The sequence below is a fragment of the Echiichthys vipera genome (assembly GCF_963691815.1).
Source record: "Echiichthys vipera genome assembly, chromosome: 13".
NCBI lineage: Eukaryota > Metazoa > Chordata > Actinopteri > Perciformes > Trachinidae > Echiichthys > Echiichthys vipera.
Window position 1 is genome coordinate 4,195,797 of NC_139838.1, and position 18,897 is coordinate 4,214,693.

At 40.6% G+C, this 18,897-nt stretch overlaps 1 protein-coding gene across 1 annotated transcript in view; it reads left to right on the forward strand.

The window, feature by feature from the left end:
• Positions 1-2,843, forward strand: part of LOC310955319 (neurexophilin-1) — a gene marked incomplete at both ends in the record, with an annotated part of 79,610 nt that extends 76,767 nt beyond the window's left edge. The window contains one exon of the mRNA XM_083925132.1: positions 2,088-2,843. Coding sequence (XP_083781258.1) covers positions 2,088-2,843 — 756 coding nt within the window. The remainder of the gene's footprint in view (positions 1-2,087) is intronic.
• Positions 2,844-18,897: the final 16,054 nt, after the last annotated feature.

The following is an 18,897-nucleotide window of genomic DNA, read 5'->3' on the forward strand; positions in this document are numbered from 1 at the left end:
TTTGACTCAGCGTTTCTAAATATAATCCCAGCTTTTCTTGCAATTCATAGGTTCAAAAGTGTGTGCTTTTAACCGGGTTACCGGTATATTAACTACTCCTATACTGTATAGCCTTCTGATCCAGAATATCACCTATAATGCGAGGGGGCTGAATACGGCACAACACCGTTTCATGTCACAGTCCATCTCACCCCTCCTTACATTTCCAACATTAACAACCAGTAATGCTTTCATATCACAGCAGATATTGTGTGTTGCGCTGCGTTTTTTTGCAAACGGGAGTTTTTGTATACAACGTATAAAAGTCATTCAGTAGGCCTACATTAAAAGTTATATTAGGTGGTGAATATTTACACTACCATGGCGTGTCATTTTGATAACGATCCCGTGAATGAAGGTGACGCATTTCGCAAAGAGAATTAAATATTCGTCGGGAGATGATTATCAGACCGCGCATAGACGTCCTTAATATGCTGCAGTCATAATTACAAAATGAATGAAATGGATCTTTTGAGCAAGTTGAATGTATTTGACTCAGCGTTTCTAAATATAATCCCAGCTTTTCTTGCAATTCATAGGTTCAAAAGTGTGTGCTTTTAGTTGGGTTACCGGTATATTAACTACTCCTATACAGCCTTCTGATCCAGAATATCACCTATAATGCGAGGGGGCTGAATACGGCACAACACCGTTTCATGTCACAGTCCATCTCATCCCTCCTTACATTTCCAACATTAACAACCAGTAATGCTCTCATATCACAGCAGATATTGTGTGTTGCGCTGCGTTTTTTTTGCAAATGGGAGTTTTTTTATACAACATTGATATGTTGTATAAAAAACAGCCACTTACGGTAATATTTACTTTACGATGTAAAACCTGCTCAAAATGGGGTGTCACCATGAGACTGTGCAGAGGTTTTACCTGTTTGAAAAATGTTTTTATGTTTCATCTTAAGCTGCGCTTCTCCCCCGTGGGAATGCACTTAAATGAAATAAATTAATAGGCTCCCACTCATGCAGTTCCCCCTGTGATATTACTGTGATTGCAACTGGAATACATTTAAACTTATGCACTGACCCGAGCAGCAATGTCCTCCCACGCGTCTCCCTCTCTTTTGCTGCTGCAGCGGTGTAAACCTGCTCAAACTCTCCGTATGAGCGCATTAATGTTTCCATTTCCAGTTGTAGCGTAGCCCTTCGCTTCCCCGTTGCCATGGTGACTCGTCGAATCAGGGCTCCATTGATGCTGTCTTTTTTTACTTGTGGTGCACGCGCTTAACTCCAGGTCAAACTACTCTGAGTTGATCAACCTAACGCAAATCTGCTGTTCTGGAACCGAAAACTCAGAGTTTCCTATCTCAGAGTAGATCAACTCAGAGCTCAGGGTTAGACTCAGAGTTTTTTGAACCTGCTTTGTGAAACAGGCCCCTGAAGTACATAGTGAGCCTGCTCTGTGGGCTCCATAATACAGAAGAAGTGTTGATCATGTGGGTGTTTTTAGACGCAGCAGTTGAACTTTTTTGGCCTCATTCACCACTGAGAAACTTTCAAAGGTATGAATGGGGATCCACCTTGAAAACTGTATCCAAGTCTCTGTTTACACCCATAGGAGCTACCCACTTTGAGCACCTATGGATGATTTCTCTGAGACTAACACCCACACAATGACACACATGCACATGAAAGAATACACACTTCTACTGCTTTACACTATTCTACTCACGCACAGTCAATAACAGTAACGTAGTTATGAAGTAATGTGCCATTGAAAGGATTTAACAGGATTTAAAGTGACACTTTATTTTTTGTATTTCCTTTATCATTTCCTTGGAAGTTTCCATGAAAGGAACTAATTATAGAGAAAATAGAACACCTACATGTAAGCCTGTATTCATTATTTAATGACTTTGACCAGTTTTAGTCTTCATGTGTTGATTTTATTGTTGTCTGTTTCACATTTAAACAATATTTTTTATTTCACAAATTATTACTACGAAATTACATTTGAAGAAAACAGGTTAAACAAAGCAAACAGTAGTGTAAAGAGATTTGTAGCCAACCGGATGTCTTTTCTCTCTTCCCCAGGTAACAAGTGCCCATGGATCAAAGTCGGACATTGTCAAGTCGGGAAGCCCCAAATCCACACTAAAGCATATATGGACAGAAAGCAGTAAGGATATGTCCATCAGTAGGCTGCTGTCACAGACGCTACATGGCAAAGAGAACAGCACAGCCTTGGACCTTCGCTATGACACTCCAGAGCCCTACTCTGAGCAGGACCTGTGGGACTGGCTGAGGAACACCACAGACATGCAGGACTCGCGGCCACGGGCTAAAAGGCGGCCAATGGTTAAAACCGGGAAGTTCAAGAAGATGTTCGGCTGGGGGGACTTCCACTCTAACATCAAGACGGTCAAACTCAACCTGCTGATCACTGGTAAGATCGTGGATCACGGCAACGGCACCTTCAGTGTCTACTTCCGGCACAACTCCACAGGCCAGGGCAACGTGTCCGTCAGCTTGGTCCCTCCAACCAAGATAGTGGAGTTCGATGTGGCGGCGCAGCAGTCCGTCATCGACGCCAAGGACTCAAAGTCCTTCAACTGCCGCATAGAGTATGAGAAGGTAGAGAAGGGTGCCAAGAACACACTCTGCAACTTCGACCCGTCCAAGACCTGCTACCAGGAGCAGACCCAGAGCCACGTCTCCTGGCTCTGCTCCAAACCTTTCAAAGTCATCTGCATCTTCATTTCCTTCTACAGTACCGACTACAAACTGGTGCAGAAAGTGTGCCCAGACTATAACTACCACAGTGACACTCCCTATTTCCCTTCTGGCTGATGTTCCCATACACTTACACCTTTTAGAGAGGTGGACAAGTGGAGCACAGACTGGGGCTTCTACCCAACCCAGAGAAATGTGTATGTTAGATACTGTCCCTAAACATGTTCAAACCAGAGAGTCAGCCATCCCAACTGATTTCCCAATTTGATGTTCTACATTTTGCAGAGAGAGTAGTTCCTTTAACAGTCAAAATTTGGTATATAGGACTGTAATATGCTTAAAAATGACCTGAAAAACTCTGTGGTTACTATTAACAGTTAGAATTTTGTTCCTGAAGTATGTCCTGTCCCTGTTGAACTATGTGTAGATAGCAGGGCTTCTTGGTCCTTTTGGGGTTGTTATCACGATAAACTCTGCCCCTTTTTGTTGTTTTGTTTATTTCGCACTTCTGTTCAAACTAGATGTGGATAACTTTGTTTTCCTCTTTTAGCACATTTCATATACACTACATTAACTCTTTGAACAACAATATATGGACTGTTTGACCCTGCTGTGCTATTTACGCTCTGCAGTTTATCCTGCATAAATGGAAAACAAAATTAACTCATCATTTAAAAAGAATTTAAAAAAAAAGAAAATCCTGAGACGTTTTTTACAAAACCTGCAATGCAGCTGAAGAGGACAGTGAAGATTCAAATGTGAGTTTGATGCTTTTAGCAATGTGAGGTGGTCTAAGCTCTGTAAGGATGAGCTAGATCTGAGCAGGCTTCTCCCTCTGGCCAGTTTAAACACTGGCCCTTTTTTAAAAAAAAGGGTCCGCTGTTCCCTGCTTTTCACAGAAAGGGTCCTATATTCCCCAGTCTGTTATTTTTTCAACAGTCAGGGCCGAATTTGCCGGCAAATAGGTCTACGTAGACCCTAACACTACCCCCGAAACCCCGACCCTAACCCCTAACCCTGACAAAATGCTGAAATAAATCCCTGAAGACAGAGGCTCATGCGACATAGGACCCTTTTTTTCCAAAAAGGGGAACATAGGGATGACCATGCCAGTTTCAGTTGAGAGAGAAAATGCATTAATTATCTCAGATGCTGTAACACTGTCACTCTTCAGCTGGCGTCAGAGTGTTCCTGCTAGTACAGCTTGATGTTGAGTTTGTTGGGTAATTGGTTCATTCTCAGCTGATTGGATGTCTGATTACCTGATTGATTGATTGATCAGTGGGTCGTTCGTGGGGGATGGGGCTTGCTCATTGTCAATAAATATATCAAATGTAATGTATTGAATTCTATATCTTAGAGCCTAATTTGTATGAATGGTTTGTATTGTACATAGTTTATCCCAATTGCGCTGCTTCTGTACATTCCCCCCATGAGCTGTATGTTTACCCCCTACCTGCTATGTCCTCTTGTTCACTCCATTTATGCTCGTTCTTGGTTCCTCTATCAAAGAAAATGATGTTGCTGCCCTAGATGTGAATTTCTTTAAATCAGCAATCCTGTACAGAAGCTGTAAAACTGACTTAATATATTAAAAGTATCCGTTGGATTTTTCTTTATTGGGGGGTGTGATGGCGATGTACATATGAATTAAAGACTACAGTAAATTTTATCAATTGCATGTTAGTGAATGTGTGAGTTCTTTCTGTGAGTCTTGCTGTAATAATGAGTCAGTAAGGTTAAAGTCTGGTGACATGTAACTACGCCTGTCAGCTGTTTGAAGCAAGTTTAACGTCAGGATCCAACGTGCAGTAGTACACTGAATTACAACAAAGTTCAATTCAATTTAATTTGATTTATATTGTCAAATAATAACAGGAGTTATTGCAGGACATGTTCCATATACATTAGTCTAGACCACATGTTTTGACCCATGAGCAAATTGCAACATCAGAAACAGAGACTTAGAAACATTGGTGGTGAAGACCTTTGTGTAGCAGGAACGTTGGACAGACCAGGCTCTATGGTGGACGGTCATCTGTGAGAATCCCAGAGAACACAGCAACCACTTGTATGTACAGCATGAGTTATGGTAAACCTTCAGGAAAACAGGAACCTTCAGGGTTTGGACCAAGCCCCCACCACAGTGACTTCCTGGTTGATCCAATAAGGAAGTGCCAAAAACGGCAGTTCTCTGAGTGTCCACTAGGGGCAAGTTTCATAATAGAGCAGTTTGTCATTGACCCCCATGTTAAACAGGCCATTTTCACAGCATAATTAAACCTATTTAAGGCCTGGTACAAAAAACATTCTAGTCTGTATGCTTAGGTCAAATAATAATTAGGGGTTTGGCCTCTTGAGTGACAACTAGCCTCTGGCCCTCAATTCCCCCCAAATAATTTAATAATTAAATAATGGAATTTATTGTACAATGAACTACGTATGTTTTAAATGTTTACAATAGCTTATTACAAATGTTACCACTCAAAGTCTATTTTGGTTTGAATAGTTACTGGTTGAGTGCAAATCTCTGACCACAGATATTCATCCACTGATTTCTGTTGACCTGTGTATGAAGTGGTCTTAGACAATCGGGGGTCCCTCACCATGAGAAATAACATCAGCCACACTTTAAAACACACACACCCACACACACACACACACACATACACACACAATAAAGCCTTAATGCTTATATTCACTGGAATTGTTTATTTCAGCACTATAAAATGGTGAGGACATTTCCAATTAAGTACTTGGTATGTGTTCTAACAAACGAAGCAGCCTCCATATTTCTCATGTGAATAGTGTACAAACAGAGTGTATGTAAACAGTCTGTGGAAAGCGTCACATTGCCTCCACAGTTAAAGGGACCCAGAACACATAAGCTCTGTGACTGACTATAATTACTACTTGGAGCATCTTCTGATTTCGCTCCATGTGTGATCGAGCAGATTTCCTAATAATCGAGTGTGCCAGAAACTTGGACACATAGAGGTGAACTTGTTTTTCTGTCCCCGGGAGATGTGGAGATTGGGATGCAAGACTGATAGCGTCTGTTCTGGGACTTCACAGTGGCACCTGCCATCGAATCCTCCGACTCGGCAGTTAGGATCAGCAGTCGGCTTTAAACAGATTAGGGGCTCTGGGGGAGGGAAATCCGCTGCCTTTAGCTGGCTCACAACTTATCAGTAATTAAAGTGGATGCCAGGTTTGTGTGTTCATTGGCGGTCCGCAGGGTGCTTTTATAGCTGTCCTCATTAAGGAGCTGCCTCAAAAGTTTGCCCTCAATGCTCACTTTTAACAAGCCAGCAGGGATTTCATAGTATATGGCTAAATACCATCAGTGTAGAAGCAAACACATAACAAAACAATGCCTGTTAATTTGAAATGTAATGAACACAAAGCCATTTTTTCAACCTCACCATAGCCTCTATAGCTTCGAGGAAATGCTGTAATTTGGTTTCTATGCAGACCAACAGGGAATTCTTGCATTTCACACACATTTCACACTTCACACTGATTATTTTTTTAACTTTGTACAACTACAAAGTAAAGACATACAGCAACTGTAAAGAGAAAAGTAAAAAAGAAAACACAGAACTATGCAATGTGGTGTGCACAGACATTTTGAAAGGCTGGGGTGAAAAGGAATAAAGGGCATATACAGTGCGTCCTCGAGATTGTGTCGTATATACTTTTTGCCAACACAAATGCTAAGATAGAAGAATTATAGCTCAGTTTATCGACTGCAAAAACGAATTATGCAAGTAACTAGACCTTGGATAGCCTATAATCTGCCTTGAAATAAAGCATGACCTATTCTCTAGTTAGCTAGTTATGTAATTGACCTTTTTTATTAGCCTAATCTGACAAAATAAATGATTTCCTGTGCTGGCTCGGGACGTTTTGTTCATATGACTTCAGCATCAGTGACTATAATTAAAGAAACATATGTTTAGTATTGGTCCTGCTACTGGAAAATGCCCCTCCCCTCCTCTCTGTTCAGCAGCTCGTAGCATTATTTCATGTCCATATTCCCTGCACAAGTTGTGTCCCACTCAGCTGTATGATGAATGCCTGTAATAACTGCAGATCTGATATGCAGCCTGGCATCCTTGTGGTCGTGATAAGGGTTCTTCCCATGAGAAGACATATCTGTGAAATCAGGGCATCAGAACAATGAGTTTGGGATCCTGCCCACATTAAGCCATCTTTGCCAATCCCATCCTGACCTATACTGTGCTTTTGCCCTTACAGAATTTCTGCTATAATCAAAAGTGGAATGGAAAAAGGACCCCGCATGCCTCTGGGATATTTTTCCATTAACCATTTTGACACATGACTGACTGTGGGGGATTATTGGTTTTTGAAGAACTATTAACAGCTGTACATTTGCATTTTAATACAGTTCTCCTCAACTTACTAATGCAATTTGCTTCCCAGCTTTGTTGCAACCTCATTCCTTCAGCATTTCAGTCTAACCACAAAAAGCCCTCCAGCTTTAATCATTTTAATTGCCATAAAATAATTTTCTTCTTAATCACTGAATCTTCACGATTAGACGCCGGCCTTTACAGCTCCAAACTGTTGCTCATCACTTCCTACAAGGTTTTGGATGATCAACATTAAATTCTAAGTTCCAAAGAAAGGTTCATCACGGGTCAGACAAGAGGTTCACTTCATTCAGATGTTTGTTCTCCGGGCTACATGTTGTTTTTAGAGAGACAAGATTGATTCGAGAACACTCTCAGAGGGGCATTATAATTTTCCAGTGTTAAACTAGACCCAATATAACCAATGTAATTACAGAAATATTAATGTAAAATTTACTCTAATCTCCAATTTCTATGTGCCATTCTCGGCTGGCCTTGTTGGATTGGTAGGTGAAAAGGTTCTTGGAAAGTTTGATAGAAGTCCCTGAAGGTCTCTATACCACAGCAAAAAAGAAAAAGAAAAGGTTTCACTGGATTAGTAAGTCAGATGTCTTTGAATGATTTCAGCTCCCCGGTCCTCTCTACACAGACAAACTATCTGTACATCTGTTTCTTTCTCAATTTGTTCTCAGCGGGAGCTCGTCCACCTTCTTTCTTCAGCAGCACACATTAGTCACTTGAACATAACCCGACTGTGACTGAGAAAGAACATGACACGTAAGTACTTGTGTGACATTTTCAAAGGGCAAAAGCAAACTGAAAGTCTGCTTTTTATTTCTACTTTCTGGCATTTTATGAATTGTGAGAATGGGACATTTTGTACCAACAAACAATTTGATAAAATAAGTCTGTAAGCTGTAGAGACATTTTTAAATGCAGATGATAGATGAGCGTCTGGACAACTGAGACTGTTTCAGCTTCAAGAATTTCTCTTACGTCCCAAGGTCTGCCTGTATTGATGTGTGTAAAGTGTCCATAAGTGGAGTTGCCCCGTCCAGCCTCAAAATCAGTGCACCAGTTTGTTATTGATGGATTGATTCACATAAATTTGCTCTGCATATCTATCTGGGAACTCTTGGTGTCATCGCAATAACACAGCAAGTTGCCATTAAGACGTCCTTGATCAGGTCCCCGACAGAGTCAACAATCAACAGGTGTCCGTGAAGTTTAAGGTTGGACTAAGGAAATGATGGATAGAAATGAAACTTATGGACTTATGGACTGCCGTGATTTAGAGTTAATGCCTGCCTGCTAAGTCACAGTCCCTTTCCTGGGTTAACTGGCCATCATTCATTCCGTCCTAGGGCCATTTTATAAACCGATGTAGCCAGTATTATTTAACCCCCATCCTAACTGTATGGTCAATTTGTTCTATTGTGCATAAATAACCACAAGAATAAACCAACAAAAAAAGAAGGTGGAAGTGAAATAATTGATTGATTGATGTGATCAGTGTAAAGGGGTGATTATTATTATTATTAGATTAAAAGAAAATGCTGTAGTGTCTTTTATTGATGACATTGTATAGCAATGTATACACTTTTCTCCAAATCTGAGCCTGAAACTTTGGGATGTCTAGAGTGTCAGGTTCTGTGGGTCTGAACCATAGACTGTATAAAAAATGGACTCCATCGAGATCCGTTCTCTCAACTTGATCCAATCGTCCTCGCCTACGTGAGTCTCCATCTTGTCAGACTTTGACTCCGCCTCATTTCCTCTTACCAAAAAAAGGGCGTGTATGTGACGTTGGGGGAGGGAGATACGTTCATCTGGCTGACGTATACCTCCGAGGAGAAGTGAGGATCAGAGGCTAGCTGTCACTCAAGAGGACACACCCCTAATTATTCATAACCTCCAATAAAATAAAAACTAGCCTGGTACAAAAAAATGCGGCCCCCTCAATGTTGTCATGGAGACATGACCTAAACATACAGACTAGATAAATTTTTACCGGGGAATCCTTGATGGCTGATAAGACAAGAGGATTATCACTTACATCCTGAGCGTTGAACAGTAGCTATTATGTTTTGACATATTATTTAACATACCCTATGATGACCATATAATCAGTGTGAATCCCCTGAATTAATGCATCTTGACAAACTTTATCAAACTCATAACCCCTTCCACTTCCATTCCCAAATTCCATTAGACCTACATCAGTGAGTCTGAAATGACACAGAGATAAAGGTTATCCTCACATTTAATGATACAGTTCTCAAGGGACCCAGGAGAGCTTTCAAGACAGCTATAAGGGCCTCTTGATGGCTGTTTGTTATAAGTTCACACTATGGGAAACAATTTAATTAATACTGATTGTGTCTGAAAGAGCTGTGCCTCAGGGTGTGGAACATGTCCGATGAATCATGTAGCTGTTTTAATCTAGGATAATTAATTACCTGCAGTACACACCCCTCTTTGCCTTATCTTTTTAACCTTTCCCTTTCTCTTCCTCTTTATTTAAGCAGACTTCCTGCCATAACTACTGTAAGCTGCAACTTTCTTAGCACAAGCAGACGTATCGGATTCTATTGATGGGGGGTTAACAGCATCGAATGCAGGGCAGGTCACTGCACACATCAGTGCGACCTCAGGGGTCAGCCTGAAGTGTCTGGTGATAGGCTGTGGAGATACTCAAGAAAGGAGGCAATTTTTCCATGAAGTACTATAAAGTTAAAATTAAGTATATTATCTACTAATCCCATAAAAGGATATATGATGTTGCACTCACATACATTATAACATACTCTGAACACATACAAGAAATACAACACTAACTTTAGATGGAAATGTTGGACTAGCTACCATTCAGAATGGTTCAGCTTAAATCATCATTGGATTATTGTCCAGTTATTGGTTATACCTAAGTACAATATCTGTAAATTATTGAGACTATTGTTATCCCTTATCTCAAGCTAGTGATATCCCTTAATGAATATAATAGGGATGCCACTTTCCCTTTAAATACATGGTCTTATGAGATATTAAAAGGTCATATAAGATAAATCCATTAACCTAAACTGTGAAACCTTCACGGCTCAGTTTGGCTGGCTGAACAGTGCCCCTCTTCTGTTCCAGCCACTCATTTTCTCCCCCATTTTCACACACACACACACACACACACACACACACACACACACACACACACACACACACACACACACACACACACACACACACACACACACACACACACACACACACACACACACACACACACACACACACACACCACACACACACACACACACACACACACACACACTGTACTGTAAGCCTGTTTTCTTTCATGTTACTTGTACATAAGTTGATGTTGTGAAGTCACCTCTAGAGTCTCCTAAATTCCTCTGGGGCCTTTATTTTGTAAAAGACGAGTGAATGGCCATTTGAGAGGGTGTGGACTGAAACTTTCCAGTGGCGACATTTACCCTAATGGAAACAGGCCTAGTGTTGCATAAGGGATATTTAAATATCGTTGTTACAGTCACAACCAGACAACTGCACTTGAAAACGCTGCACGTGTGTTTTTTGCGTTAACTCACAGACATCTGTTTTAGAGACAAAGAACCAGATGAACCTGAACAGAACACAAAAAGGGAACTTTGAAATGTTAGTGTTGAGCTCTGACTTAGTGTGTTTTTAGCACCGCTCTCCATCAAAAAGTGAATGAACATATTTCCCAAAATGTTTAACTTAGACTTTAGACTAAGTAACATTTTTTTTTTAAATATCTTCTTTCTATAAATATAAAGTTGAATTCAAAGTCACAAAACATAATTGCTCAATAGCAGCCATAAACTCAGCTGCTGCAGTAGCTAATGTTAGCTAATGTTAGCAAAGTCAGATATTTCTGTGTCACTGACATTGCTGAGTCATTTAGCAGACTTAAACACTACTTGACCTACATTACACTTTTTCAAAGTTTTCCCTACATTTATCTTTTACATTGTGCCACTATTTTCTGCCTTCTCTCCAATACATGGCTCTCAAACTGAAAATCTCTGTGTCTTTCCAGAAACCATGACCCGGTTACTCCAGATAATCCCCAGACCTGTGTTTTTTTCTACCAAACTACACCCACCACACATGAAAGTACTCACAACAGTTCTGTGGATTATCTTGAGTGAGAAGGTCATGATTACTGTAAAGACACATTGCTGTCTCACATGTATCTTTGGTGCTGTACAGGTAAGAGGAAGAAAATGTAGTTTGGATTTGGAGGTGAACTGTCCCCATAAGATAGTGTGCAGTTATCCATAAATGTACAAATGTCCTTTTTGATTTTGTTTCAGGTTCATGTGGTTCTTTGTCAGTTACATCAGTTTGCACTTTTACAACTTCATTTGCTTCACCATTGTCTCTAAAATGCACAGGAGTAACACTGCAAATATGTGCAGTTTGGTGTACACATGTTGTCCCTATTTGTTATATGTTACATAGAATGGCCAAGCATATTTAGACAGTTTGTCAAAGTGATTGCCAATAGCAACCTGGCAGCTGTTATTGTTGACCCCTGTTGGGTGTCATGTTTTGTTACAACCAACAGTCAAACATCGTACTGTATATAAGATCCCAAGGCCTCCCAAACTTAAGAACGCTGCGGCCCAATTTTAAATCTGAAAATCTTCTCTCAGACCTTTAATCACAACTATGATCAACATATAGGACTAAGATGAAGTATTTCCTAATATATGTTTTTTATTTTTACAAATAGAACAGATCTATGTAGTGCACATTAATAATCCACCTAAATACAGGAGATAACTTGTAAAGCAACAAATGTAAGAAATTCAGTGCAAATTCTTAAATTTGTATTCTGGCTGTTTGACACTGGATAAAAAACTCTAAAACATATAAGATCACTGCAAACAATGAGATATTCTGTTCTTTAAATGTAAATATTTCTGGTTAATGTGACCCGGGAAAGGGAAGTTTGGGGTCCCCTGCTAGAGTTGCTGCCCCTGACCCCGAATAAGCGGTTGAAGATGAGATGAGATGAATTTTTTATGATAATTTCAAACTTAATTACACAATTTGAGTTTCATTATTTATCATAAATTATGTCTCATGGCCTTCTGTTCCATGCCATTTATATACTAATAATTAAAAACTAAAATCAGGTAGACGTTTGTCTCTTTTAGTTATTGATGGTAAGACAGTTGTATCCTGTTATATGATTTTGAGACTGGCAGGAGTTTCATCCCCCTTATCAGCCAGACTTTACTACATATCTTACTACATTTAATTATCATTAAAAGTCATTTTTTTATTATTATAAAACTCACCTTACATGTGGTTCCGTGACAGGAATGGTGGTGTGTTTGGACTTACAATACTGTACATATTGCTCCATGAAGAGGAAAGATTTGTCAATAGACACAATGCAGAGAAAATTCCTTTCTTCTGCCGCTGAACACAGGGCTTATTTCCTTATGGTCCTTTTGTTTCATTTCGATGGGGTGATCAATTACAGACAATAACAGGGGACCTGATGGGTGGGGTGCCTGGGTGACAAGGGTAAAAGAGCTATTTGGATTTCTAGAGCCACACTCCAGGCTTTCAATAACAGGATTAATGTAGCCCCCGGTGGTGCTGTTCCGGTTGGAAAAGGATCAATCGGAAAAAGGCAAAAGCGTATTAAAAGGATTATAGATTAGCAATTAGATGTCTTCTGACTGGAGGTTAGAAAGTGCTCTCACACAGTATTTTGAGTCATAAGGTGAGTCGTTTGATGGCTGGCACTGTGGTCCACTTCCTCACTCACACTATATCTTCTCTACTTTGACATGACACCCAGAGGTTCATCTGAAAATCATTCTTGAACTCTGAGCGGCAGACAATCAGAATGATTTTCTTGTTTCTGCACATATCTCTTTCCTTTCTGTCACTTATTTAAGCTCCTTACTATAGAAATATACTTTTACATTTGTTTCTCTTCTTTCTCAACAAAATGCACTATGTGTTGAAGTACAGATTCCTCGCTGTATTAAAATTGGCATCATTGTTTCCATCCATCCATCAGCGACAGGACAGGGCACATAGAGACAAAACAACCATTCACATCTACGGGCAATTTAGAGTTACCAATTAATCAAACACGTGCATGTCTTTGGACTGTGGGAGGAAGCAGGAGAACCCGGAGAAAACTCACACAGACACAGGGAGAACATGCAAACTCCACAAAGAAGAGCCCCAGCCGGGATTCAAACCAGGAACCCTCTTGCTGTGAGGCGCAATGCTAACCACCATTCCACCGTGCCCCTCATCGTTGTTTTCATACAGTGTTCAAATGGTTTCCATACAAAGTGACGCGGCATCCTATGAACAGTCCTAGTTTTCAAATATTTGAGTGTGTGTGTGTGTGTGTGTGTGTGTGTGTGTGTGTGTGTGTCTCCATAAGAATGGAAAAGAAGCAAGGCAGTTTCAAATGTGGAGTGAGACTGTACTATCAGGGAGGGCAGTGAGTTACCCTTAAAAAGAGGAAATTGCCAAAAAATATGTTGGCAGACTAAGCCACCAAAACACACAAATCATCCAAATTAGAACTGTTCTTCAACAATCCAATATACCTACTCTCAGCAAGCTAAGGTGACTCAACCCACACAATAAAGCACACATGCAAGATGGCTTCTCTACCACTAGCCTCCCCTTTAACACAGCAGAAAGCCCAGCAGGAAAAATAAAACAGAGGATGGTCCATTCAATATACTAGTTAAATACATACACAAATCTAAATAATCCCAGCCCATTTTAGGGCTTCCTGCGCTGGTGACTGGACCATGACGGCCGCCGACAACACCACCCTGCCGTGGACTGGCTCCATCACCACTGGATCTCTGGCACCAGCACTCACCAAGTCCCGCTGGCACCACCAGGGAGCCAAGCCCAAGCCATCGGCACGCTCCAACCCCTGCCTTCGCCCCACGGAGTGGCAGTGCTCCACCAGGGAGGACGGAGCGGTGGCTATGGTTCAGGTGAGCTCAACTCCTCTCAAGCCGAGTGAACCCTGGTCAGTGGTGAACAGGGGCACTGGGGCTCTCCCTCCTCTGCCTCCGGATCTACCACTGGATAACAGGTATGACGTCCTAAGCCTGCAGGTTTTTCCTCCACTGGGTGTGCGCTCCAGCTCCACCCCGGTCAGCCGGTCGTGGCTCTCGCCGACCCAGGAGCCGGGATCCGCTCGCCCAACCCAATCCCTACCCTCTGTCTCGGTTAGGAGCAGCCGTGGGCCGGCGCATTCCCTCCGTGCTGGTGGTCGGGACCTCGATGGTCAGGCACGTGAGGGTACGTGGCGGCCAGACCTTCTGCGGGCCTGGAGCCCGCGTCAGTCCTCCGCCCTCCAGCTGTGTTGACAGCACGGCTCGGCCTCCATGCTGTTCCTGCAGGGCGGTACCAATGATTGAAAGACCCGCCAGCCCAGTGAGGTCATGTACAGCCGCCTCTGCCAGCTGCACCTTTGGCTTAAAGGATACTGCCTGGGGAAAAGTATTCCATTTGTGGACAATTTTACGGCTTTCTTAAACAGACCCAGGCTTTTTAAATACGACGGCCTGAAACCCTAACCAGGAGGGGTCAATACTTTTATCTGCCAACATTGACCTGACTGTCCAGTTCTGGACCACCACCACCTCCTGACAACAACCCAGTGTTGGGATCAGGATGCAGAGTCACAGTTTATTACACCTCTCTGCACTGCCCTTACCACAGACGCACAGGAAGCAGAGTTGCAGTCTTACACATCCCTTCGCGCTCCCTGTGGATCACTTTCCAGCTCAGTATCCTATACAAACACTGTGTGCCTCATGATCATCTTAATTAATTAAATAAAAAAAATAACAGAAAAGGAACTATATAGAAAAACTTGATACAAATCAATACCAAATCTGAAAATAAAATGTGGACTTTTAAACATCAGATCTCTGCAATCTAAAGCTGTGTTAATACATGATCTGATATCAGATAACCATATTGATGTACTCTATCTGACTGAAACCTGGCTGTGTCATGAAGAATATGTTATATGCCTAAATAGATCCACTCCTCCCAGTCACATTAATACTCCTATTCCACGGGGCAGTGGCCGAGGAGGAAGCGTTGCAGCTATTTTTGACTCAGGCCTATTAATCATCCCTAAACCTAAACTAAATTATAATTCATTTGAAAGTCTTGTTCTTAGTCTTTCACATTCAACCTGAAAAACTGTAAAGCCAATTATACATGTTATAGTGTACCGTGCTCTGAATTTCTGTCTGAATTCTCAGAGTTTCTGTCAAATTTAGTCCTTAAATCTGATAAAGTAATCATTGTAGGAGTTTTTAATATTCACGTGGACGTTGATAATAATAGCCTTGGTATTGCGATTATCTCTCTATTAGATTTGATTGGTTTTAGTCAGAGTATACATAAACCTACTCACTGTTTTAATCACACCCCTTGTTTTGGCTTATGGCGTGGAAATCAATGACTTAATAGTCTTTTCAAAGAATCCTATTTTTCAGACCATTATTCAATAACTTTTGGATTCGTATTAAAGGACTACTCACCTCTGGGCAAAAGTTTCTACACTAGATGTTTATCTGATAGTGCTGTAACTAAATTTAAGGAAGCGTTTCCATCTGCATTTAATTTAATGCCTTATCCTAATATTCCAGATTCCTGCACTAATGTTAGTTTCTCTGAAATTGATCACCTTGTTGACAGTGTTGCAGGCTCACTACGAACAAAAATTGACTCTGTTACTCCTTTAAAAAATAAGATAATGAAACAGAGGAAGTTAGGTCCATGGTTTAACTCACAAACTCGTGAATTAAAACAAATATCGCAAAAATTGGAAAGTAAATGGCGTTCCACTTAATCTCACTTAGTTTGCCAAGAAAGTTTAAAAACATATAGGAAGGCCCTCCGTAATGTCAGAGCAGCCTAATACTCATCTTTAATAGAGGAGAATAAGAACAATCCTAGATTTCTTTTCAGCACTGTATCCAGGCTGACAAAGAGCCACAGCTCTATTGAGCCATGTATTCCTATAACCCTCAGTAGTAACGACTTCATGACCTTCTTTAATGACAAAATTATAACTATTGGAGACAAAATCAACTCGCTTGGCACCAATTTTTCTTCAAAACCAGGAACCTTAGAAACAACTGTACGACCCAATATATTCTTGGAAGTCTTTTCTAAAGTTGACCTTAACAAATTAACCTCTACTATTTCGGCATCAAAGCCTTCTACTTGTCTTCTAGACTCTATTCCAACTAGGTTACTTAAAGAAGTGTTACCTTTAATTAGCACTCCTGTATTAGATATGATCAATATGTCTTTATCAGCAGGTTATGAACCAGAGTCTTTTAAAGTAGCTGTAATTAAACCTCTTCTTAAAAAGCCCAGTCTTGATCCTGAGGTTCTAGCCAACTATAGACCTGTATCTAACCTTCCTTTTCTCTCTAAAATCCTCGAGAAATTAGTTGCCAATCAGCTGTGTGACATTTTACATAATAATGAGATATTTGAGGACTTCCAGTCAGGATTTAGAATGGATCATAGCACTGAGACAGCACTGGTAAAAATGACTAACGACCTTTTAATAGCCTCAGACAAAGGACTTGTCTCTGTACTTGTTTTACTAGATCTCAGTGCTGCCTTTGACACTATTGACCATTGCATCCTGCTGGGAGCATCTAATTGGCATTAAAGGAACCGTATTAAGCTGGTTTAAGTCGTATTTATCAGATAGATGTCAGTTTGTACATCCTAATGACAAATCCTCCATGCACACTAAAGTTAGTCACGGAGTCCCACAGGGTTCTGTCCTTGGATCGATTCTATTCACCTTATATATGCTTCCCTTAGGAAATATTATAAGGAAGCACTCCGTACATTTTCATTGTTATGCTGATTATACACAATTATATTTGTCGATCAAACCACAAGAATCCAATCAGTTAGATAAACTTCAAATGTGCATTAAGGAAATAAAAAGCTGGATGACCTGCAATTTTCTGATGTTGAACTGAAGTTATTGTACTTGGCCCAGAAGGCCTCCGAAACTCAATAGCTAAAGATATTGTTACTCTGGATGATGTTGTGTTTTCCTCCAGCACCACAGTAAGGAATCTGGGTGTTATTTTTTATCAGGATATGTCCTTCGATTCTCACATAAAACTAACAACAAGGACTGCATATTTTCACTTGCGTAATATTGCGAAAATTAGGAACATTGTGCAGAAAAACTAGTCCATGCATTTGTTACTTCTAGGCTGGACTATTGCAACTCCTTATTATCAGGCTGCTCCAATAAGTCTGTTAAGAGTCTACAGTTGGTCCAAAATGCTGCAGCTCGAGTACTGAATAAAACAACTCGAAGAGAACATATATCTCCTGTATTAGCTTCTTTGCATTGGCTACCTGTAAAATCTAGAATATAATTTAAAATCCTTCTCCTTACCTACAAAGCTCTGATTGGTCAGACTCCGTCGTATCTTAAAGAGCTCATAGTACCGTATTACCGGACTAGATCGCTGCGCTCTGAGAATGCAGGGCTACTTGTCAATCCAGAGTCTCCAAAAGCAGAATGGGAGGCAGAGCCTTCAGCTACCAAGCTCCTCTCCTGTGGAATCAACCCACATTATTCGGGAGGCACTGACACAGTCCCCATATTTAAGAGTAAACTTAAAAATATCCTTTTTGATAAAGCTTACAGCTAGGGCTTACAAGCCCTTAGCTATGTTGTTATTTTTAAGATGATTTTGTCAAGACAGATGTCCGTCCTCCATAGAGCTGGGTCTGTCTGACTTTCCTGTCTGTTATAGGGAAGGTTTTCGTTGCCATCATACTCTATGGGGGAATTGTTGGGTCTATGTAAATCATAAATAAGTCATAGAGTGTGGTCTATACCTACTCTGTAAAGTGTCCTGAGATAACCTTTGTTATGATTTGGCACTATAAATAAAATTGAATTGAATTGAATTAATTTGGAATTGGGGCCGGTTGACGAAAATGATCCAAAATTAGGGGCCGGAAAAAAATGAGCATCACATTAATGGATATTGTAAAACACTACAGCAACATAGGAGTAAATATATTGTCTTTATTTTATCAATGTAAATATCAGTCATAGGCCTCAAAGTGCAACAAGCTTGTCAAAAAACATCCTTGTCAAATGAACATACCATACCATCAAGTTTGAGGCTCTTCTCCTTTACTTGAGTATTTTATTTACATGCTCCGTCATACTTCTACTCCACTACAAATCAGTGGAAATATTCTACTTTTTACTCAAGTACATTTATCTGATTACTTCAGTTACTAGTTACCTTACCAGGCTTTCAAGTACATATGAAACATTAGTTTAGTCATGAAAAACTTGACTGACAAAAATTAACGTAACATAAATGTATAGTAGCATGATGATGACCGATATGGCTGCAGAATAAACACAGGCTTCACAGAGACAGTTATAAACAAAAACTTCTCTTTCCATTCTTTGGTGAACTGACGGTTTTCTGTCAACCTTTTTTTTTTCAGAGTAGAAAGAGACATTGTGATGGGGATTTAACCACAGATTTAACTGAAACGATTGAGAACAACAGAGCAGAGCTTAGCGAGCTGGACCACCGCATTTGGACCACACTGGCTTGTAATAGTGTGAGGGGGGTCACTTCTGTGGGCCATCCAATCTCTGTACACCCAAAGCGAGAGCTGTGTCCGGACTCTCGGCAGTAAGTCGCATTCGTTCC